Genomic DNA, 18,492 nt, shown 5'->3' with positions numbered 1-18,492 from the left:
AATTATAAGACATTTCAGCCCTACCTAATTTGCTCACATGGCACAATTTTTAGTCTGAAAATTTTGTTATGGTAAAATTCTCAGCCAGCAGGAACATCTAGAAAACTCATCTATCCAGAACAATGCAGAAACAGAAAGCAAATACCATTTTAAAAAAAGAAGAAAGAAAAGAAAAACAAAAACACTTCAGGGAGCCAAAATGTCACAAAGCCCTTGCACTTTATCCTCACCAGTGCTTCTAAATCCACATTAAAGGCGTTTACTTTCATTCGATGCCAAATTCCAGAATTTTGGCTAATGCTTCCCAACCTCACTGCACACTAGAAGCAGTAAATCCGAGATGAAGCCAGAGCCTGCTCCTTATAACTATGAGGCAGGGCAGAGATAAGAAAAAGAGAAAAGCCAGAAATCTCACAAGCACAGTAGGTAAACATCTGACCCACCCCAATAGTCCCTTAGGGACAACTGTATAATAAATAATAATAAGCCCAAGTCATAAAGGAGGGCTGAATTATGTTCAACATCTTTTATGTAAGGTGAAAATAACATGTGGAATACATTTTAGAAAAAATGATTAAAATAAAAAGTTGAGATGCCTTGTTAAGACTCTCTTGGTTGCATGTGACAAAACCCAATCTAAACTGGTGCAGAAAGGAAGTTTATTAACACTATTTATTAATCTAGAGATAGCCTTGCTTCAGACACAAATGAACCCAAGAGATGTGAACAACATTATTAAACCTGGCTTCCATTTCCTGTTGTTTTGTTAAAAAAAAAATTTTTTTTTTTTTTAAATTTTTGGGCTGTGCTGTGTAGCATGTGGGGTCTTAGTTCCCTGACCAGGATCGAACCCAAGCCCCCTGCATTGGAAGGTCGGGATCTTAACCACTGGACCATCGGGAGGTCCCTCCTGTTATTTCCTTCCAGGTTGTGTTAGTTTTAGATCAACTCTACCCTAATGGTGGCAAGATGGCTGCAAAATCTGGTTAATGAGAGATTCTCCTCTAGTTTGACCACACAAGCCAACAGGCAAGAGTAACTCTAGCTAGACCTGCCTTACCTGGTTTGTGCTCCATGTTCATCCCAGATCCAATTTCTGCTGGCCAGGAGTTTGCACAGAGGTTCTGACTGGCCAAATTTGGGCCATATGCCTGCTCCTGTGCTTGGGTTGAAGTCAACTCTACCCAAAGCAGGGAGACAAGAGTGGGAGAAAGATGAACAAAAGACTTAGAGGTGGGAGTAGATGACCCCATGAGAGAGAGAGAGTAAGATGTTGGGCAAAGAGAGCAAGAGCAGTTATGTCAAAAAAAAAAAAAAGAGCAACTATGTCAACCAGGAGAGAAAACCTGTACCCACTTAGGATATCCAGCATGGCTCTTTCTTGAGGATGCTGGATATAATTACTCTTTACATTCATAAATTATTGTCAGTTACTGATTTTTTATAGTTCAAGATATGATCATGACAGTAGGAAATGATTGTGACTCTGGAGTTTTCAATTACATGACCAAATTCTCTTTTTTGCACTATTTGGAGTTTGATTTTCTGTCACTTGCCACCAAAAAGCTCTGGACAAAGCATCCTTTTTTTTTTTTTTTTTTGGCATTTATTTTAATCATTTATGGTGAGATAGAGAAACCTAGGCAGATACTGTTGTGCACGGTAGCCTGTCTCTTGTAAGAAGCCGTGACACTTTATTTCTCTGCATCGTATTCAGAAGATGAGAGTTTGGGAAACACAACTTAGCAGAAGCAGAAGAGTGAAAACCCGCCCCGCTTCCTCTGCTGCCAATCTGCTGGGGGATGTTAGGGGAGGGCGACCTCCTGCCACTGCCTGGCGTATTACCTACTCCAGGAAAGAGCGCGGTGGAGTTGATGTCCCCTTCAGACCACATTCGGTGGAGCAGAGCAGCAGGCCCCTCAGTGCTCCTGCTACCTTCCCCCCACACGGGGGCTGCCAATGAGGTGTGTATTTTGTTATCAACATGCAGAATAAACTGCAGAGGGCCTTCTGCACTCAGCAGGTGCGAGGGAGCTCTGGGAGAGTGAAATCACTGTCCGCGGAGACCTGCCCAGGGCTAAGAAACCTGGATGTTTCATCTGCTGATGCTTGGGAACCCCGGGTCACCAGCAGCTGAGCCCAGGAACCCAGACCAGAGAACATCTCAGATCCACCCTCCCGGCAGTGCTTTTTAAACTACCTGGGGTGAAGTCCAGTTGTTTGTTCTAAACACCAATCCACCGAACACCTATAACATATAATACAATTAATTTTATTAAAAAATTTTAAAAAGCAAAAAAGTACAAAAGGAAAGCCCAACTTTTTAGAAAATTGAAGTATAGTTGATTTACAATATTGTGTTAGTTTCAGGTGTACAGCAAAGTGATTCAGTTATACACACCCATATATATATACTCTTTGAATTCTTATCCATTGTAGGATGTAAGACACAGTAAATCTTTGTTAAGGAAAGCCCAATTTTTAAAATTCAGATTCAAAAGATAAAAACTGCTATTGACGCTTTTCACTGTTTATTCTTTGTTTCTGCACTTGGTTCACATGGACAGGTGACTGTCCCACAGTGCTCTGGGGAAAGCACTCTTGCTTTGTTTGAAAGTGTTCAGACCACTTCCTGCTTCCAGTAGGTGTCTGAAAATTGAGTAAAGCTTGTCGGTGGACACTGGAGAGTGTTCACCACATGGTTGTAAACACCCTTCCCTTCATTTGTTCCCTCACTCATTCTTTCCATTTCTCATTCAATCCATGCAAAATACTGGTGAGTTCCCACTGGATGTCAAGCCCAGGCTGGTGGGGTGGGCTCCGCCCACAGCCTGCATCCCAGTCAAACCATCTCTCAAAGGTATGCTTAGCTTTGCTGACTCTGTACCTGTGTCTGAATCCCAGGCATTTTTCACAGCTCTCTTGAAATGTCAGCTATTCCATCAATGAAAGCTCTCATTATTCTGACCTCTGCCAGTTCCTGGCATTCACTAGGTACCCTGCATACGGTATTCCTAACATCCCCAACAACAATAAAGGGGAAGTTTTATCATTCTTCCTGAACCCTGTGCTCCTCCTCCCGGACAATGTGGTTCTCTGGAAAGTTTCCTGCACGGCATACATTTAGGAAAGCAAGTGAAATTGTGCAGCTCAAGGAAGTATTCAAAATCTCACTACACCCATGTAACTTGCACCCAAATAAAAAAAATATAGAACATAGCGCCTTGAAGACCTCCTGTATCTCTTTCCAGTCACTACCCCACTGCTTCTTCCTATGAGCAGTCTCTACCCTGAATCCCAGTTCCATGGCTTAATTTACCATTTCTATTCTTTATGTAAATGGAATCTCAAAGTACTCTTGCAGCTTGCTTTTGTTCATTCTGCATCGCTTGTGAGATTCACTGCATTGTTGTTCATTCTCATTGCTGTATTGTGCCTATTGTGTGAATGTATCAGTTTACTCTTTGTACTGTGGATGGGCATTTGGGGAGTTTCCAGAGCTGCTGGGTTTTAGTCCATGCCTCTTGGTGGCTTTACAAATGCATTTCTACTGCATAAATAGTAGAACTGCAGGGACACGGGGGTTACATATACCCAGTGTCAGAAGATACCCTGAACCTTAAGGCCCTTTTAATATTCCACATTATCGGTGAATTTACATCATTTTTCCTTAACAGATTATAAGTGTGTTTTCAATTAAATAACCACTGTGCTCCGGCTCATTTTAAAATGACCGGTCTAACATACAATATAAAATGGAAAGCAGTGAGAAAGCAGAAAAGAAAATAAGTTCAGAGGATAAAAGAACAAAGGGAATGTAATGGCTCGAATACATTCCACAAGGTACTTTTCAAAAAGTTGGACGACAAATGTGGTAGAGCCTCCTATCAGCCAATACAAAGAGGGAAACAAGTTACACAAACCAATGTTCACAGGATAAATGTACCAACTGTTCAGCAGTGTGGCTATTTCTGGTGCTGAGATTTTTAAAAAGTCAACCAGAGTCTTCCTCAAGAGGATACTGTCTGGCATTGAAAATGAAGGATCCAACTTCAATTGGCAACAACAAAGGAAATTTTATGTTACTCCCCTCTGGTTATAATCTCCCTCAACAGGCAACTCTGAGAGAACTAATGCAACCAGATACGTATTTCTCCAAAGGTGTAAGACCAAGAAAAAAAATAAACTAGACTCAAAAAGTGTGGTTCAGGTACCTGGAGGGGTCTCTAGGATCTTTCTAGGGGTATTGCATGATCAAAAATATTTTTACAATCCTACCAAAGGCTTTTTGCCTTTTTTACTCTCATCTTATGAGGGTGTAGTTTTCCAGAGGTCACATGACATGTGATATAGCAATAGATCAGATGCAGAAGTAGACACGAGAATCTGAAATCTTCTATTAAGCCAGGCATTAAAGAAATTTGCAAATTACTTTATTTTGGAAAATAAAATTTTTCACACAAAAATGTCATATACTTTAGGTCTCCTATGGATATTTTTAAATATTAAAAAACTTTTAATTTCTAATAAATTAAGCATCTATAGATACAATCCCCTTAAGAAAAAACACTTGGGAGTTCTCAAAAATTTTCAAGTGATAAAGGGTCATGAGACTATTTGGCGAATGTTCCCAAAAGTCACAAGGCCCAGAAGATAACTGGTAAAAAATGTTCTGTGATCAAATACATTTGGGAAATGTTATGTCTCTCTTGGAAATTGTGAAATGAGAAGCAAATGAACTTAATGACTCTGTTTCCTAACTGTATGTGACCGTGACTAAGATCCCCTTTCGAGTGCTTTCCTTGTTATCCTGAAGCCACACCTGGGAGTGGCATGGATGAACTGCTGCTGTTGCTGCTGCTAAGTTGCCTCAGTCGTGTCCGACTCTTTGCGACCCCATAGACGGCAGCCCACCAGGCTTCCCTGTCCCTGGGATTCTCCAGGCAAGAACACTGGAGTGGGTTGCCATGTCCTTCTCCAGTGCATGAAAGTGAAAAGTGAAAGGGAAGTCGCTCAGTTGTGTCCGACTCTTCGCGACCCCATGGACTGCAGCCCACCAGGCTCCTCCTTCCATGGGATTCTCCAGGCAAGAGTCCTGGAGTGGGGTGCCATTGCCTTCTCCGATGGATGAACTACCAGGCCTTATTCAACTCTCATTAAGTACCATCCCCTACAACCTGGGCTTCTGTCAAGTGTGGGCAGCACAGTCTGACACTACACCTCTGATAACATCAAGAGCGATCCTTTTTATAAACATTAAGGCAGCTGAGCAGGACAGAAAGCCTCTTTAATCTCTGCAAAGAGGTCGACCAAGGGCAGGGTCAAGGCCAGGACAAAGAGCCCACTCAGACTAAACCGAGTCTGTTCCAGCCGACAAACAGGCCATGGAGGCCCCTGTCATCTATGATGCTCAGACGCAGTCATTTCAGCTGGGTGTCTTCCAAAGCAGATGGTATGGGCACTGGCCTCGGTCACAGAGAAATCTCAGTTAAGCACCCACAGGATGCTTGACTCTTAAGTCACACCCCCTGGTGCCCCCTCCAAGGAGAAGAGTGGTTAAATGTACCCCGAATGAGTCAACTTCTTTTACTGGGTTGTTAACTATGAGTCAATTAAATGTTAAGGAATGCTGACCAGAAACGATGACTTTGGAACTATCAATCTTATTTCTTTCTGACAGTAATTAACATAATTATGCCAGTTTCTATTAGGCCTACTCCCAGTTCACAATAATAAAATTATGTCATCAGGCAGCTCATCTAAAAGAGAGCATAGGGCAATGTGCAAGGCACTCTGGGGGAATCCAAAAATGAAAAAGATGTGTCTTTTTGAAAGCACAGAATCTAGGTAACAGGTCAGAGACCAGAGAAGGAAACAAGTATTCTCATGCTCATCTCTGCAGCACGTGGCGAGCTATCTGGCAGAGAACTGTATTCAATAAACATTTGTCTCAACATATTTGCTATTTACCGCTAAGATTTTTACTTGACAAACACCACATAGTCAAATGTCTGGTCAAATATAATTCAGTCAAACAGTACTTCTTGGTATAATTAATGAGCCTATAAAAAAGGATTTACAAAAATACTTATACCAAAAAAAAAAAAAATACTTATACCATTATGAAGTAAGAGAAATCATTTTAATATATACATTTTCACTTCAGTCAATTCAACAATGATTTTTAATAGGCATGCAGACCCATTTAGTTTGCTTCAAATTTCTCAACATGCAGCAACCTTGCTAATGAGATAGTTGAGCTGAACTATTTATTCTTAAAGAGTACAATGTACCTTGTCCTCAAAGAGTTTTATCAACTTTAACATTTTCAAAGAGCCCTATGAGGCTGCTCAATATGGTAGTTTTCCCCTGAAATTTCCTATTTGGAGGATGGCAAAGCAGTCTAGAATCTTCCCCAGTCTACTGGTTGCCTGTATTCATATCACAGCTTGGCTGGCTAAGAGGTAGAGACTGAATAATATGTAGATAGCCTTCAAGCCCAGCTGAGTGAGACAGCTTCATTTTTAGAAAGGAAACCAAATCATGAAAACCCTCCTAATAGTATGATTTGTTCCAGGGCTCTTTTAAGAAGGGACGTGATCCTCAGGCACAGGACTCTTTATGCCTGCTGGAGTTTTCTGCTCCAGCCGGCGTTCTCTAGCCAGGTGGCTTATTGCACTTGCTGCAGGACTGAAAGCATGAAGTCTCTGTCTACTTTCATAATTAGAGGCGGTGTTAGTCTTCTCATTTCCGGCCAAATGGATCCGACCACACTTTCAACCCTATAGAAAGAAACATGAGTTAAAAACAGGATTCGTTTTTAAATTTCCTATCACTTCTCTCAACCCCAAACAAAGAAGATGACATCAGAATGGAGTCGTGCAATTTCCACGGAGTTTGAGGTAGTCCGGGCAAGCTGCCGGAACCCTGGAATGGAACGGCTGGGCAGCCGTGGCAGCCAAGAGAGATTTTTAAATGGCTCAGAAACTGCCCCACAGTAGGGAGATATGTATCTGGCCTAGTTAAAAAATAAATTAAAAAAAGACTGTTGCCACAAGAGTTTTGGCTAATAAACTAGAAACCTCTCATTCTCAGCCAACTTGGATTGTCTCAAAGTAACTAACCATTCAGCCATAAAGGGAACTTCTGAGCTTCTGTACAAAGCAGAATCCTGTGTCAATTAAAATAGCTCACAAGTAAACAGTATTTTCCCATGAGGGTAGTGTTTAAATAGGTGCTTGGTAAATAAGTCTGCAAAACAGCTATTTATGCTTCATAGTTAATTGCACACTTGTTACATGTTTATGCCCACTTATCAAACTCAACGAAACATGCAAACTTGCAAAAACTATTCTGGAGTGAAATATTAAGAGGAAGTCTTAGGGTGGCAACCTCTAAATGGCAACTGCTGAAAAATAATAACACAATCACAATCTAGCCTCAAAGTGAAAAAGATTTCTCTGCAAAGCACATACCTCCCCCCAACAATGCAGCATTTCACATGAGATTTTTGTCTTGATTTTTACGTTTACCTGGTGGCTGCACGTCTTCCTGAACAATACCAGCTCGATTTATCGCTTGTTCCTTCTCTGAGAAACACAACAGAAAAATTACTCTTTAGAGAGGGGGTGGGGGGCAGAGTGGTGGAACTCTTTGTATCTACATGGGACAATAAGAGAACAATATATCTGAGTGCTATTAAATTCAGAGCTGCCACTGCCCAGAGCTTTTAGGTAATGGAAGTTGGATCCTATCAAGCAAAAAGACTGGATATTTTCAGGGAAAGAAAGTAAGCCATACTTCAGAAGAAAAACTCCCAATGAACATCTTTTCTCGGTGATATCAGCAGTTTGGAAAGGCAACAAAAACAACAGAAAAGGAACAATTTTGAAAGAACTAGTGGGTGTGATGCAATGAGGGCAGGGCTGTTGAACTGATGGAACAAGTACAATTAACAAGAAAACGATGCAGTTTGTGCCTAAAATGTACTCCACTGAAGGCCTAGAGCTAAATATGCTACGTTTTTGATAGGAAATAGAGCAGAAAATTAATCTTTGGGTGGGTGGCTTTGGTTTGGATAATTGAAGCTTCCTTAATTGACTGCAGGTGCTGCACCAATTAGTAAGCGCGTTCTAGTGACAGCAGCTTAGCTGATCTCTTTGGAGATGTCCAACAGGCGAGGGCCAAGAGAAATTGGGCATTTTATGTCTGTGGGCTTCAAGCACTCTGACACATCTTTCTAAGTCGTTTCAAATAAACCCAAGGGCTGTAAAAACAAAGACTTATTATTTTAAGTATCTTGACAAACAAATCGTGGCTTTTCAGCAAAAAGACTTGGAGCCAAAGGATGTTTACTAGTATATTATAGTAATTAAGTGCTGTAATCAAACCTTTGTTTTAATCAGGCTAAGAGTGTTTCTTTTAAATCCATATTTAACTCTTCTTTAATATTAGGCCATTTTCTTTATTCGGGCCTCTGGATTCTCACAAAGTTAAAAGAAACAGGGCTTTGCCAAATCGAACAGGGCTTTGCCAAATCGAATATTCATCGAACTTGCTTCTCTGGTGATACGATGGAAAGTCAATCCTAAGTGACCTATCTGAGGTTTTATCAATGCTAAGTTTTGCTTTGGCAACTAAAACACTGGGCAGTAGGGATCATCTGCATCTTGACATCCAATTCTAAGTGAGACAGAGAAGATACAGCACAAAGAAGCTCCTTATAGACAATGATGACAGTTTCACTGGGCCTCTCTGAAATAGCAGGTAAATGACAACCAAGTCCCTATGGACCAAGAGATGCCAAAGGATGTCTTCCATCTAGAGCAAGTGATAATGGAGCCTTAAGGTGTCAGACTTTCTAAAATAACTCAACACAAAAGACGATCTTATTTCCTAAGAAGTTGAGTCCCTGTAGGATTGAGCCCCACCATGCTGTCACCGTGTAAGTCTCCAAGTATAGATGTGTCTCAAACATGCTCTTAGAAAATGCCAACTAGTAGAAGACGACACTGTCATCAATAGTGCCAGGAACAAAAACAGGTATCATTTTTCATACCTGAAAGGTCCATTCTCCAATATTACGGAAGAAGGAAGAGATGAGTTTTTTAAAAAAAACACTTGATTGCCCGAAAGCATGCTAGATGTCCAGATTTAAGAGAATCAGATAGCCTGGTGTACCGGAACACGTTCTACAAGAGGCAGGTTGCACAAAGCCAAAGAAACTGGCAGTCTGCCAAGCATCAAAGGAAGTTGACTTCCGGTGACAACAGAATGCCTAATTGTGTTCTCACCTCTTACACTGCAATAGAGAACCAAGAGAAGAGAAAGAAATCCCTGTCTTTACACTTCCTTGCTAATTGCTAATGAGGTTGGAAAGAGGCTGAGGATTTATTTTAAATAGACCATAATCTCTTTATAATCCTTGTCCTTATGCAACCACCTCTTTCTTTGGCTTGGACAGGCAATTTAAACTGATTTGTAGAACCAGTTCTTACTGAGTGATAACTGGTATTAGCATCCTATCTACATCCCCTGGTTCTTTTATCCATTAATGTTCCATAGTCCTTGAAGACTAAAACAGTCTTATATAAATTCACAATATGACACAAAGACACTTTATTTGTGAATGTGGGATATGCTTAAAGGCAAACAAACTGGCCCCTCGGGACTCAGCAAATACGTCCTGATGAAGCTGACAGTAGGTGTCTATTTTGCTGTCATTAGAGAAATAGCAGACGTCTCTGGGCTTCGGGAAAAGGGCAATACAGAAGTCAGGGGTTTAACTATGTGGGCAAATCAGGATAAGCTAATTACTGACTTTTCGGTCGTAAGCATGTTTCTATCAGGAGTGAAATGATTAAAATGCAAATACGCAGCACTGGGCTAGGAGCTTTGCAATGTCAGATAAGTCCCCTCTCCAGTGTCTCAGCAAGCCCAACTCTGCCCCCTGGTGCTAAGGCAGCGAGCTGATTTGCAGTTTTAATCGAGGATCCTTAGTTATATTACTCAAAACTTAGTAATACACGCAGACGGGCTCATTTTTGTACGGTAGCAAAAGAGTCTTAAACCCATCTTTTAAGACTTTTTTAAAAGTTCAAGACTTTTTAAAGTCTTAAACCCATCCTTATATTAAATGTCCGTACTGTGAAATCCGTGTGACTTATTACTTTATTTAACGTTCACAGCAGATGAACGCAGCACACCACGCGCCAGCCCCTCAGCGGTCTTGTCAGGCACGGTGCTCTTGGGGAGCACTAGCAGACAAAAGCCGAAAGGCAGGTGCAGAATCTCACCTCGGGACCCTCTGCAGTGAGACCACCACCTCAAGAATACCCCCTCCATCTCCCCCTGCCAATGAAGCAGTTAAAATACAAGCAACTCACCACATGAGGTAACTGGCCAGATGTCAGCATCTGAATATGGACTGTATATTACATAAAAGCATTGTGTCAATATTAAATCTCCTGGATTAGATAACTGTGATTACGTAAGAGAATGTCCCTGTGCTCAGGAAATACATGCTGATGTTTTAGGTATCAAAGCTCACAAGGCCTGCTACCTAACTCTCAAATGGTTCAGCAAAATAATAGTAACAGTAATATGTGTATAATCTGTGAACATACACGTATTTCTATGTATGTATGCGTGTACAGACATGTCACATACATTTTGGAAGAGAAAGCAAATGTGGCAAAATGTTAACAACTGGTAAATCTAGGTGAAGGACATAAAGGGATTCATTTATTCTTAGATTTTCTCTGTCAGCTGCATTTTTTTAACAACAAAAAAACACAACTGCAAAACAAGTATAAGGAAGTCCAACAACACTATTTCATGATGATTAATTCCAAGTCTCTTTAAAAAATAGCAAATATAAAATGAAAAAGTACTTTTCTAGTGCTCCCACTTTGCTGCAGTCTGCGGGGTGACCCAGGCTGGATGTGTGTGCCATGGGAGGGAGTGTGAGCCAGTGGCTGAGGGCACCAAGGGGCCACCAGAAGCACGGGCTCCTTCCAATGCTGGGAACACCTCTGTTTCTTACCAGGGTGTGTGATGAAATCCAGGCAGCTTTGTAAGGCCTGTTAGAAAAAAAGACTTTAGTTTGTGCAATTCATTTTACTCAAGGTGAAAGGAATAAAAAGCATATTCTGAGCACTTGCCATGGAATAGGGAAAACGCCCTTTTAAGGTAAGAGGTATTCCTCATCAAGTGACTTCTCACAGGCCTGCTCCAACTATCACACACTGTGGATGGGGGCACAAGGAGAGAGGAAAAATTGAGGGGTCATGGTTCTTCCACCTTGGCTTTGCTGGCAGACACTCCTCTGTCCTAAATGCAGGTGAAACTGGGCTTCATTAAGCAGCAGACAAGGCTGGGGAGTTCGGGTCTAGTATTTACCCAGCAATGAATGTGCTGTTGCTGCTGCTAAGTCGCTTCAGTCGTGTCCGACTCTGTGTGACCCCACAGACGGCAGCCCACCAGGCTCCCCCGTCCCTGGGATTCTCCAGGCAAGAACACTGGAGTGGGTTGCCATTTCCTTCTCCAATGCATGAAAATGAAAAGTGAAAGTGAAGTCGCTCAGTCGTGTCCGACTGTTAGCGACCCCATGGACTGCAGCCTACCAGGCTCCTCCATCCATGGGATTTTCCAGGCAAGAGTACCAGAGTTGGGTGCCATTGCCTTCTCCGAATGAATGTGCTAAGTGACCCTGAACAAGTCACCTAAACATGGGGGCTGAATGAGCACAAGTTTCCTGGCAAAACCCTATGGTTTTATGCTTCTCCACATCTAATTAAAGTTAGTTAAAAATGTACAGGATCACAGGAAATGATCTTATTTTGTCTCATTTCATAGGTTGCCTTGAAATGCTGTTATTTTTAAAAGGCTACATTCAGGATCCCTGACTGGTTCTAAGACAAAAGGCAATCAGGCTTCAAGCTGTATCACTTGCATGCTTCCCTGAACATGGGCTCTTCCCACAAACCACGTTGGGCCAACAGGCTGAAAGCTAAAAAGTAACATCCGGACTCCCCTGCAGAAGGACTGCAGAACTAACTGAACACTCTGGTTTCGGACTGACAATTGCCATCTCGCCAGGGCTCATTTCAGTATCAGGTTATCACGAGTCGAACTGACTTTGTACGCTACCTAACACTTGGTAAAGTCTGGCTGAGTTAGTGGAAGAGCTGAAGATCACACGGAACGTCAAGATGAAATTCAAGATGGCAGTCTTGCAATAGTGATCTGTCCGCTTTTAAATCACAGAAGATCTCGGCTTTATTTTACATAAGGGGCCTTCTGCCTCTTTTCTACTGCCTTGAGGCTTATTTCACAAGGGGCCCAGGAATCTACCTACCCCCTATCCAGGCCAGCCAGCATCAGTCAAGCTGGCCCAGCTGAAAGGTCCCACAGTGACTTGGCTCTTGGGCCCTACATGGCCTGGGCTCCTTGCCAGCCTCTCGCTCCCCTCGTCAAGGACTGGGTGTCTGCCCAGGCCTTCCAAGGACTGTGGGCTTCTCCTTGGTCTGCCCAGAATTCTGGGGACCACAGAGGTATGAAGGAAGCTCAGAAGAAAAAGACCCAACAAGAGAGGCGAAGAAGGAGTGGATGAAAGGCAGGAACAAAAGAGCAAAGCCAGGAGTGCTGGTGGAGGTGGACCACCAAGCCCAAGGAAGAACGCGTCCGGAGCAGGGGCAGTCTGCCTAGGGGTCGTGCCTCTCACGTGTAGTCACCCGACCTCCTGCGTCACAAAGAGAACAGAAGCCAAGGTGACCAGGAAGGACCCACAACCTCCCAAAGTCACACCGCCATCTAGCTATATCCATGCCCACCCTTCCTCCTCAGCTGGTGGAAGAAGTGTCCTGCCTTGGGTCCAAGGCTCCTCCTTCATCTGACGTCGAGATTCCCCCACCTCCTCCAGCAGCCTTCTTTCCCCAGTGCTCCCAGACAAAACAGAACCACTGCTCCCCTAGCCCCCTCGACCAGCTGCCAATACAACTCCTCATTCTCCTCTTCAGATAGCCCAACGTCTTTATATAGTTAACCTAATATATTTACTCTTCATCCGCTGCAATCTGCCTTCTGCCCACTGTCAAACCACTGAAAGCACTCTTAACAAAACAGCCACTGAGCTTCACCTCCTTTTTGCTAAATCCAATGGATATTTTCAGTTTTTATCTTCCTTACTGTCTCTAAGCAGCCAAGCCCTGCTGATCACACCCTCTGCCATGAAGAGCTATCTTCCTGGGGCTTATGACTGCAGTCTCTTCTGGTTTTAATGCCCTTACTCTGGCCAATCCTTGTCAGTCTCCTTAGAAGGCCCCTCCTCCCCTGACCACTTGCTCTTCAGACCTTCGAGTGCCATTGTTCACCTGCATTCTGCCCTGGACCAGCGTGTCGCTTTCAATCTCGGAATGCTGCCTGGAGCCCCACCTGCTGCAGTGACTCTGCTTCCCATCTGATGCTGAAGACGTGCCATCTCTAGCTCCAGCTCAGATCCTGTGGCTCGGCTCCAGACTGACACATCCCACCACCTAGGGGAAACCTCCAGGAGCACATCCAGGTACCTAACACTCAATACATCCCAAATTGAACCAGCCTGTCCCTTCGTCCCCCAAACAGACTTCATGTATTCCTTAATGCCTAGCACCACATCTCTTCAACTGCTGGAGCCAGAAAGCTGAGGGCCAGTCTCCTTCCTCTCCCTTGCTTGCCCTTGAGCTAATCAGTCACAAATCCCTGTAGAGGATTTATCTCTTAAACCTGGCTCCTGAATTCAGTCCTTCTGCCCAGTCCCATAACCACTGGCACTCTGGTGCAGGCTACTGTCATTTCTCCTGAAGTCACAGGAAGCACAGCCTGCCTGGGTCTTGGCCTTCTTACCTTCAACCTTGGCCCTTCCGGTCCCTCCGCCAGATACAGTCAGAGATGCCTGGAAAGGCTGAATCTGATCACCTTGCTCCCTGATTAAAACATTTCAATGATTTTCCACCAGGTGGACTCTGAGGACAGCAGAGGGTTATTCAAGTGTTTTAAAATAAGCAAGTGAGATGATCAAATTCTAAGAGCAAATGGCACAACAATAGGTTTTTCAACAGGCACAGTGGAAAACCTGGAGTTCTGTACATTTTCTGACACACACGCATGTATTTTCCCAGTTACAAATTCTCACCAAAGAGACACAAAGATGTATTTCAGAATGAAGAAAACTGAAACTAGAAACGTGTGAGACAGACGGATCAGTGAATAAAGAATGTGGCTCAAGAGAGACAATCATTGACTGTGTAAAACGCTGATGGTCCCAAGTGGTCTAGAGAAACAATCAGTGATTGCGTAAAACGCTGATGGTCCTAAGTGGTCTGGGGAGCAAGAAATACAAGGCAGGAGGGGTGGGAAGTGTGGAACAAGAGCTAAGGCCTTCTAAGGTCTTTGTTTATTTCATAGGAGGTAAAGAGAGTCCCTTGGACTGCAAGGAGATCCAACCAGTCCATTCTGAAGGAGATCAACCCTGGGATTTCTTTGGAAGGAATGATGCTAAAGCTGAAACTCCAGCACTTTGGCCACCTCATGCAAAGAGTTGACTCATTGGAAAAGACTCTGATGCTGGGAGGGATTGGGGGCAGAAGGAGAATGGGATGACCGAGGATGAGATGGCTGGTTGGCATCACTGACTCAATGGACGTGAGTCTGACTGAACTCCGGGAGTTGGTGATGGACAGGGAGGCCTGGCGTGCTGTGATTCATGGTGTCGCAAAGAGTCGGACACGACTGAGCGACTGAACTGAACTGAACTGAAAGATACTGACTAGCTCTAAATTGTCAAAACAAAAAAAGAAAAACAGAATGTAAAACTTTCAAACTAGTAGAGGGCAAGAAAGTTAAATAAAGAAGCCTTGAAGCAGAAAAGGAGAGAAAAAAAAAGTAGAGAGAAAAGAAAAGTAGAGACAAGATTAAATAGAAAACATAAGATAGGGAAAACAATCCAACATTTTAAAGATTATCAGACTGGATTTTTTAAAAAAATCCCAGTTTGGGTTGCTTATAAGACTTAAGTAAATGCTTAAAAGACTTAAATAAATGCTAAATATAAGAGAATATATATACCAGGAAAACACTAACCCAAAGAAAGCTGGTAACTATGATGATATTAGATAAAACAGAATTGGGGAGGAATGTTAGGGGATAAAGAGGACTCTTACCTAATGATAATTGGAAAAAAAAATTCTTCAGAACATTCTAGATTGTGAGCAACAACTAATATGGCCTCAAGACATGTAAGTAATAGAATTAAGAATGATTTGGAACCATCATACACAGAATTCTGTACCCCCAAAGAAGAGAACATACTTCATTCCAAGCATACAGGGAACATTCACAAAAACAGACCTGTACCAAGTCACAAAGCAAATCCTGACCAGCATCAAAGAATCAAAATCACATGGTCTGAATTCTTTGACCACAAATGCAAAGAAGGTAGATAAGCAACGATAACCAGAAAGACCAGGGTGGCTGCAGGGTAGAGAAGGGGGTGGTTGTGGTGCTGGTGGGGCAGGGAGACCAACTCAGAGCACAAGGCGTGGGTGGCGGGAGAGGGGCTGGACAGGGGTGGGGCAGCTCCGACTCTTCCAGCCACATATATTCAGCACCTAACAGTGCCAGGCACACTGCTGTTAAAACACAGGTTTTTAAAAAATAGAAAGAAGGCTAAGTAAATGCTGACTGAATGTGCCAAAATGAATTGAAGCTCCGTCCTCACAGTGCATCTCCATGACCTGGTCACGAACGCCTCACCTGGGTCTGAGAGTCTGCTTAAATCTCCTTGTCTCACTTCCCTGCCCCTGGAGCTCCTTATTTTTGAAATGTTTTTACGGGATTCCTAATGTAAAAAATATAAGCTTCCCTGGTGGCTCAGCGGCAAAGAATCCATCTGTGAATGTAGGAGACACAGTTTTGATCCCTGGGTCAGGAAGATCCCCTGGAGAAGATAACGGAAACCCACTCCAGTATTCTTGCCTGGAAAATTCCATGGACAGAGGAGCCTGGCAGGCTACAGTCTATGGGTTGCAAAGAGTTGGACACAACTGAGCAACCAAAACAAAAATAAAAAAATCAGTATTTCGACACCTTTTATCTCATTTAATTCACTCCAAAACATGTAAATTCAGTCTTGCAATTTCACTGTTACAGATGAGGAAACAGGCCAGGCTCAGAGAGGTTAAGTAGCTCATCTTAAGATCCTCCTCTAGGAAGGGACTTAGACTCTCATCTGACTTTCTCCCTCTATCCTCAGAGAGGCAGTATGGTGCACTGGTGTAATAGGGAATGGCACTGGTTCAAATCTGGGACTCATTGGTTGTGGGTTCTTGTACAAGTTAACTGTTTTATACCCCAGTCTGTCCATGTATAAAATGGGGATGATGATCACATAGCAACTACCATAAAACGTTGCTATTTGCACCAAATGGGTTAATATATAAAAGGTGCTTGGAAGAATGTCAGACATATAATCCATTTTCAATACATATTAGCTATACAGTACCATTTACCTGTTTAAGGACTCAGTTATAACTCAGATAAGAGTGTCCAAATTAATTAAAATTGAACCAGAAACGTGGGCAGGTGTTGACTGCCTTACACATTTAAAAATGCTGATATTGTAGCCACACACTCAGTGTTCACTTAAAAGGCCTAATTTGTCTGTCTTAAAGTGACTCAGATAACCACAGTCTATGGACCTGTAAGACTGTTGTTGGGAGACACAGCACAAACTCACACCCTGAACCAGAGGCGGGTTTCTCAATCTCGGCACCATTCACATGTTGGGCTGGGTAATTCTTTCTTATGGGCGGCTGTCCTACGTGTTGCACAAACTTTAGGAGTCTGGCCTCTATGTGCTAGATGCCAGTGGCACACTCACCCACCCCACCCAACCCCAAGGCACCCAATTTGTGACAAGCAAAAATGCCCCCATAGAGAACCAAATGTCCCCGGGAGTCAAGAATCACCCCTAGTTGAAAAACCACTGCTCTAGTCTTCCTAGACTGAAACTTTGCTAGGGGGGGATCCAAAGCAGACCCTCTTGACTCAAGTTCAACTCTAGAGGCTATCATAAAAAAAGAGTGAAGCAAGGATTCTGTAAGGAGGGATAACACAGATTATGCAAGGCCTCACTCAACCCCATTTTTATTTACCCCACACATGGGTGCACAGAGACAGGCTGGAAGGCAAAATGCAGAGACCATTTCGATACCGGGTGATAAAAAGAAGCTGCAAGGAAATCTGAGTGTGTACTTAAAACGCTGTCTCAGAAACAAAATGTTGTAGCATTTGTAATGGGCAGAGCATTTACACGGAGCTTTCGGCTTTAGATCGCCAAGCTTTCAGCCTCCGCTAATATTCTCAAGGGGCAGGGCTGGCCCTCTTCCATCTTCAGGATGATTCAGGTTTCCTGGAGAACAAACTGAGCCTCTAATGCCTGATATTTTCTCTCTGACAGATGGTTTCAGATGTATCAAAGTGCTAATCCTTGCTGAGGTATAGGTCTCAAGGAAGGAGAGTTTGGCTTTTAGAGTGATAGGTCTTGAATGATTAAGGAAGAAAATTACTCCCAGGATACTCGCCATTGTCACGTGAGCAGCCGGCTTAAAACCAAGGAAGACAGCAGAGTGTGAAAAAACAGATGTGGGGAGAAAGGAGGGAAAACTCAAAAATCCAGGTTAACAGTTCAGGTTCGAAACATGTCCACTCAATGACATCTCTGGGAGTGGAAATGAAGTGGAATTAATAACACCTTCAAGCTCAGGATAATGAGGGGCCATCCTTCCCCACAACATCACCATTCCCAGCTTCAGGGTGTGGAAGAAGGCCCGGAAACGAAGGCGGAAGTTGGAATATTATTCTCGCCACTTACTAGCTGTGTGTCCTTGGGCATGTAATACAGCCTCTCTGAGACTTCCCATCCATAAAACACTTAATAATAACCTGCCTCAAAATGAGGTTGTGTAAGTGAAGTGACCCAGTATTAGTCGCTCAGTCGTGTCGGACTCTTTGTGACCCCATGGACTGGGGCTCCCTAGACCCTTCTGTACCTGGGATTCTCAAGACAAATAATGAAGCTGGTTGCCATTTCCTTCTCCAGGAGATCTTGGCAACGTGCTTAATGAAGACACATTATACAGCCTCCAGTCAATACCAGGATGAACTAGGATTTAGTGCTGACCTACTAAGTCAACTGCTTTTATTACACCTTTGAGTCTCATCAGATGCCAGGCAGTTTTAAAGATATACAGACAAAAGAGACGCAGGTTCAATCCCTGGATTGGGAAGATCCCAGTAGGAAATGGCAACCCACTCCAATATTCTTGCTTGGAAAATTCCATGGTCAGGGGGGCAAGAGCTGGACACGACCCAGCGCGTGTGCGCGCGCGCACGCACACACACACAGACACACACACACACACACATACCCCTACTACTGAGGATGGTGAAGGT

General features: G+C 43.2%; 1 protein-coding gene across 1 annotated transcript in view; it reads right to left on the bottom strand.

Moving 5' to 3' along the window:
* Window positions 1-6,120: 6,120 nt before the first annotated feature.
* SMIM20 (small integral membrane protein 20) overlaps window positions 6,121-18,492 on the bottom strand; it is a 12,823-nt gene continuing 451 nt past the window's right edge. Inside the window, exons 2-3 of the mRNA XM_040237973.1 lie at window positions 7,533-7,589; window positions 6,121-6,782 (exon numbers count right to left, since the gene is read on the bottom strand). Coding sequence (XP_040093907.1) covers window positions 6,745-6,782; window positions 7,533-7,589 — 95 coding nt within the window. The 3' untranslated portion in view covers window positions 6,121-6,744. The remainder of the gene's footprint in view (window positions 6,783-7,532; window positions 7,590-18,492) is intronic.

This window comes from Oryx dammah, unplaced genomic scaffold (assembly GCF_014754425.2).
Source record: "Oryx dammah isolate SB20612 unplaced genomic scaffold, SCBI_Odam_1.1 HiC_scaffold_3, whole genome shotgun sequence".
NCBI lineage: Eukaryota > Metazoa > Chordata > Mammalia > Artiodactyla > Bovidae > Oryx > Oryx dammah.
Note: the sequence above shows the minus strand (reverse complement) of the source record. Positions and strands in the feature narration are given on the sequence as shown.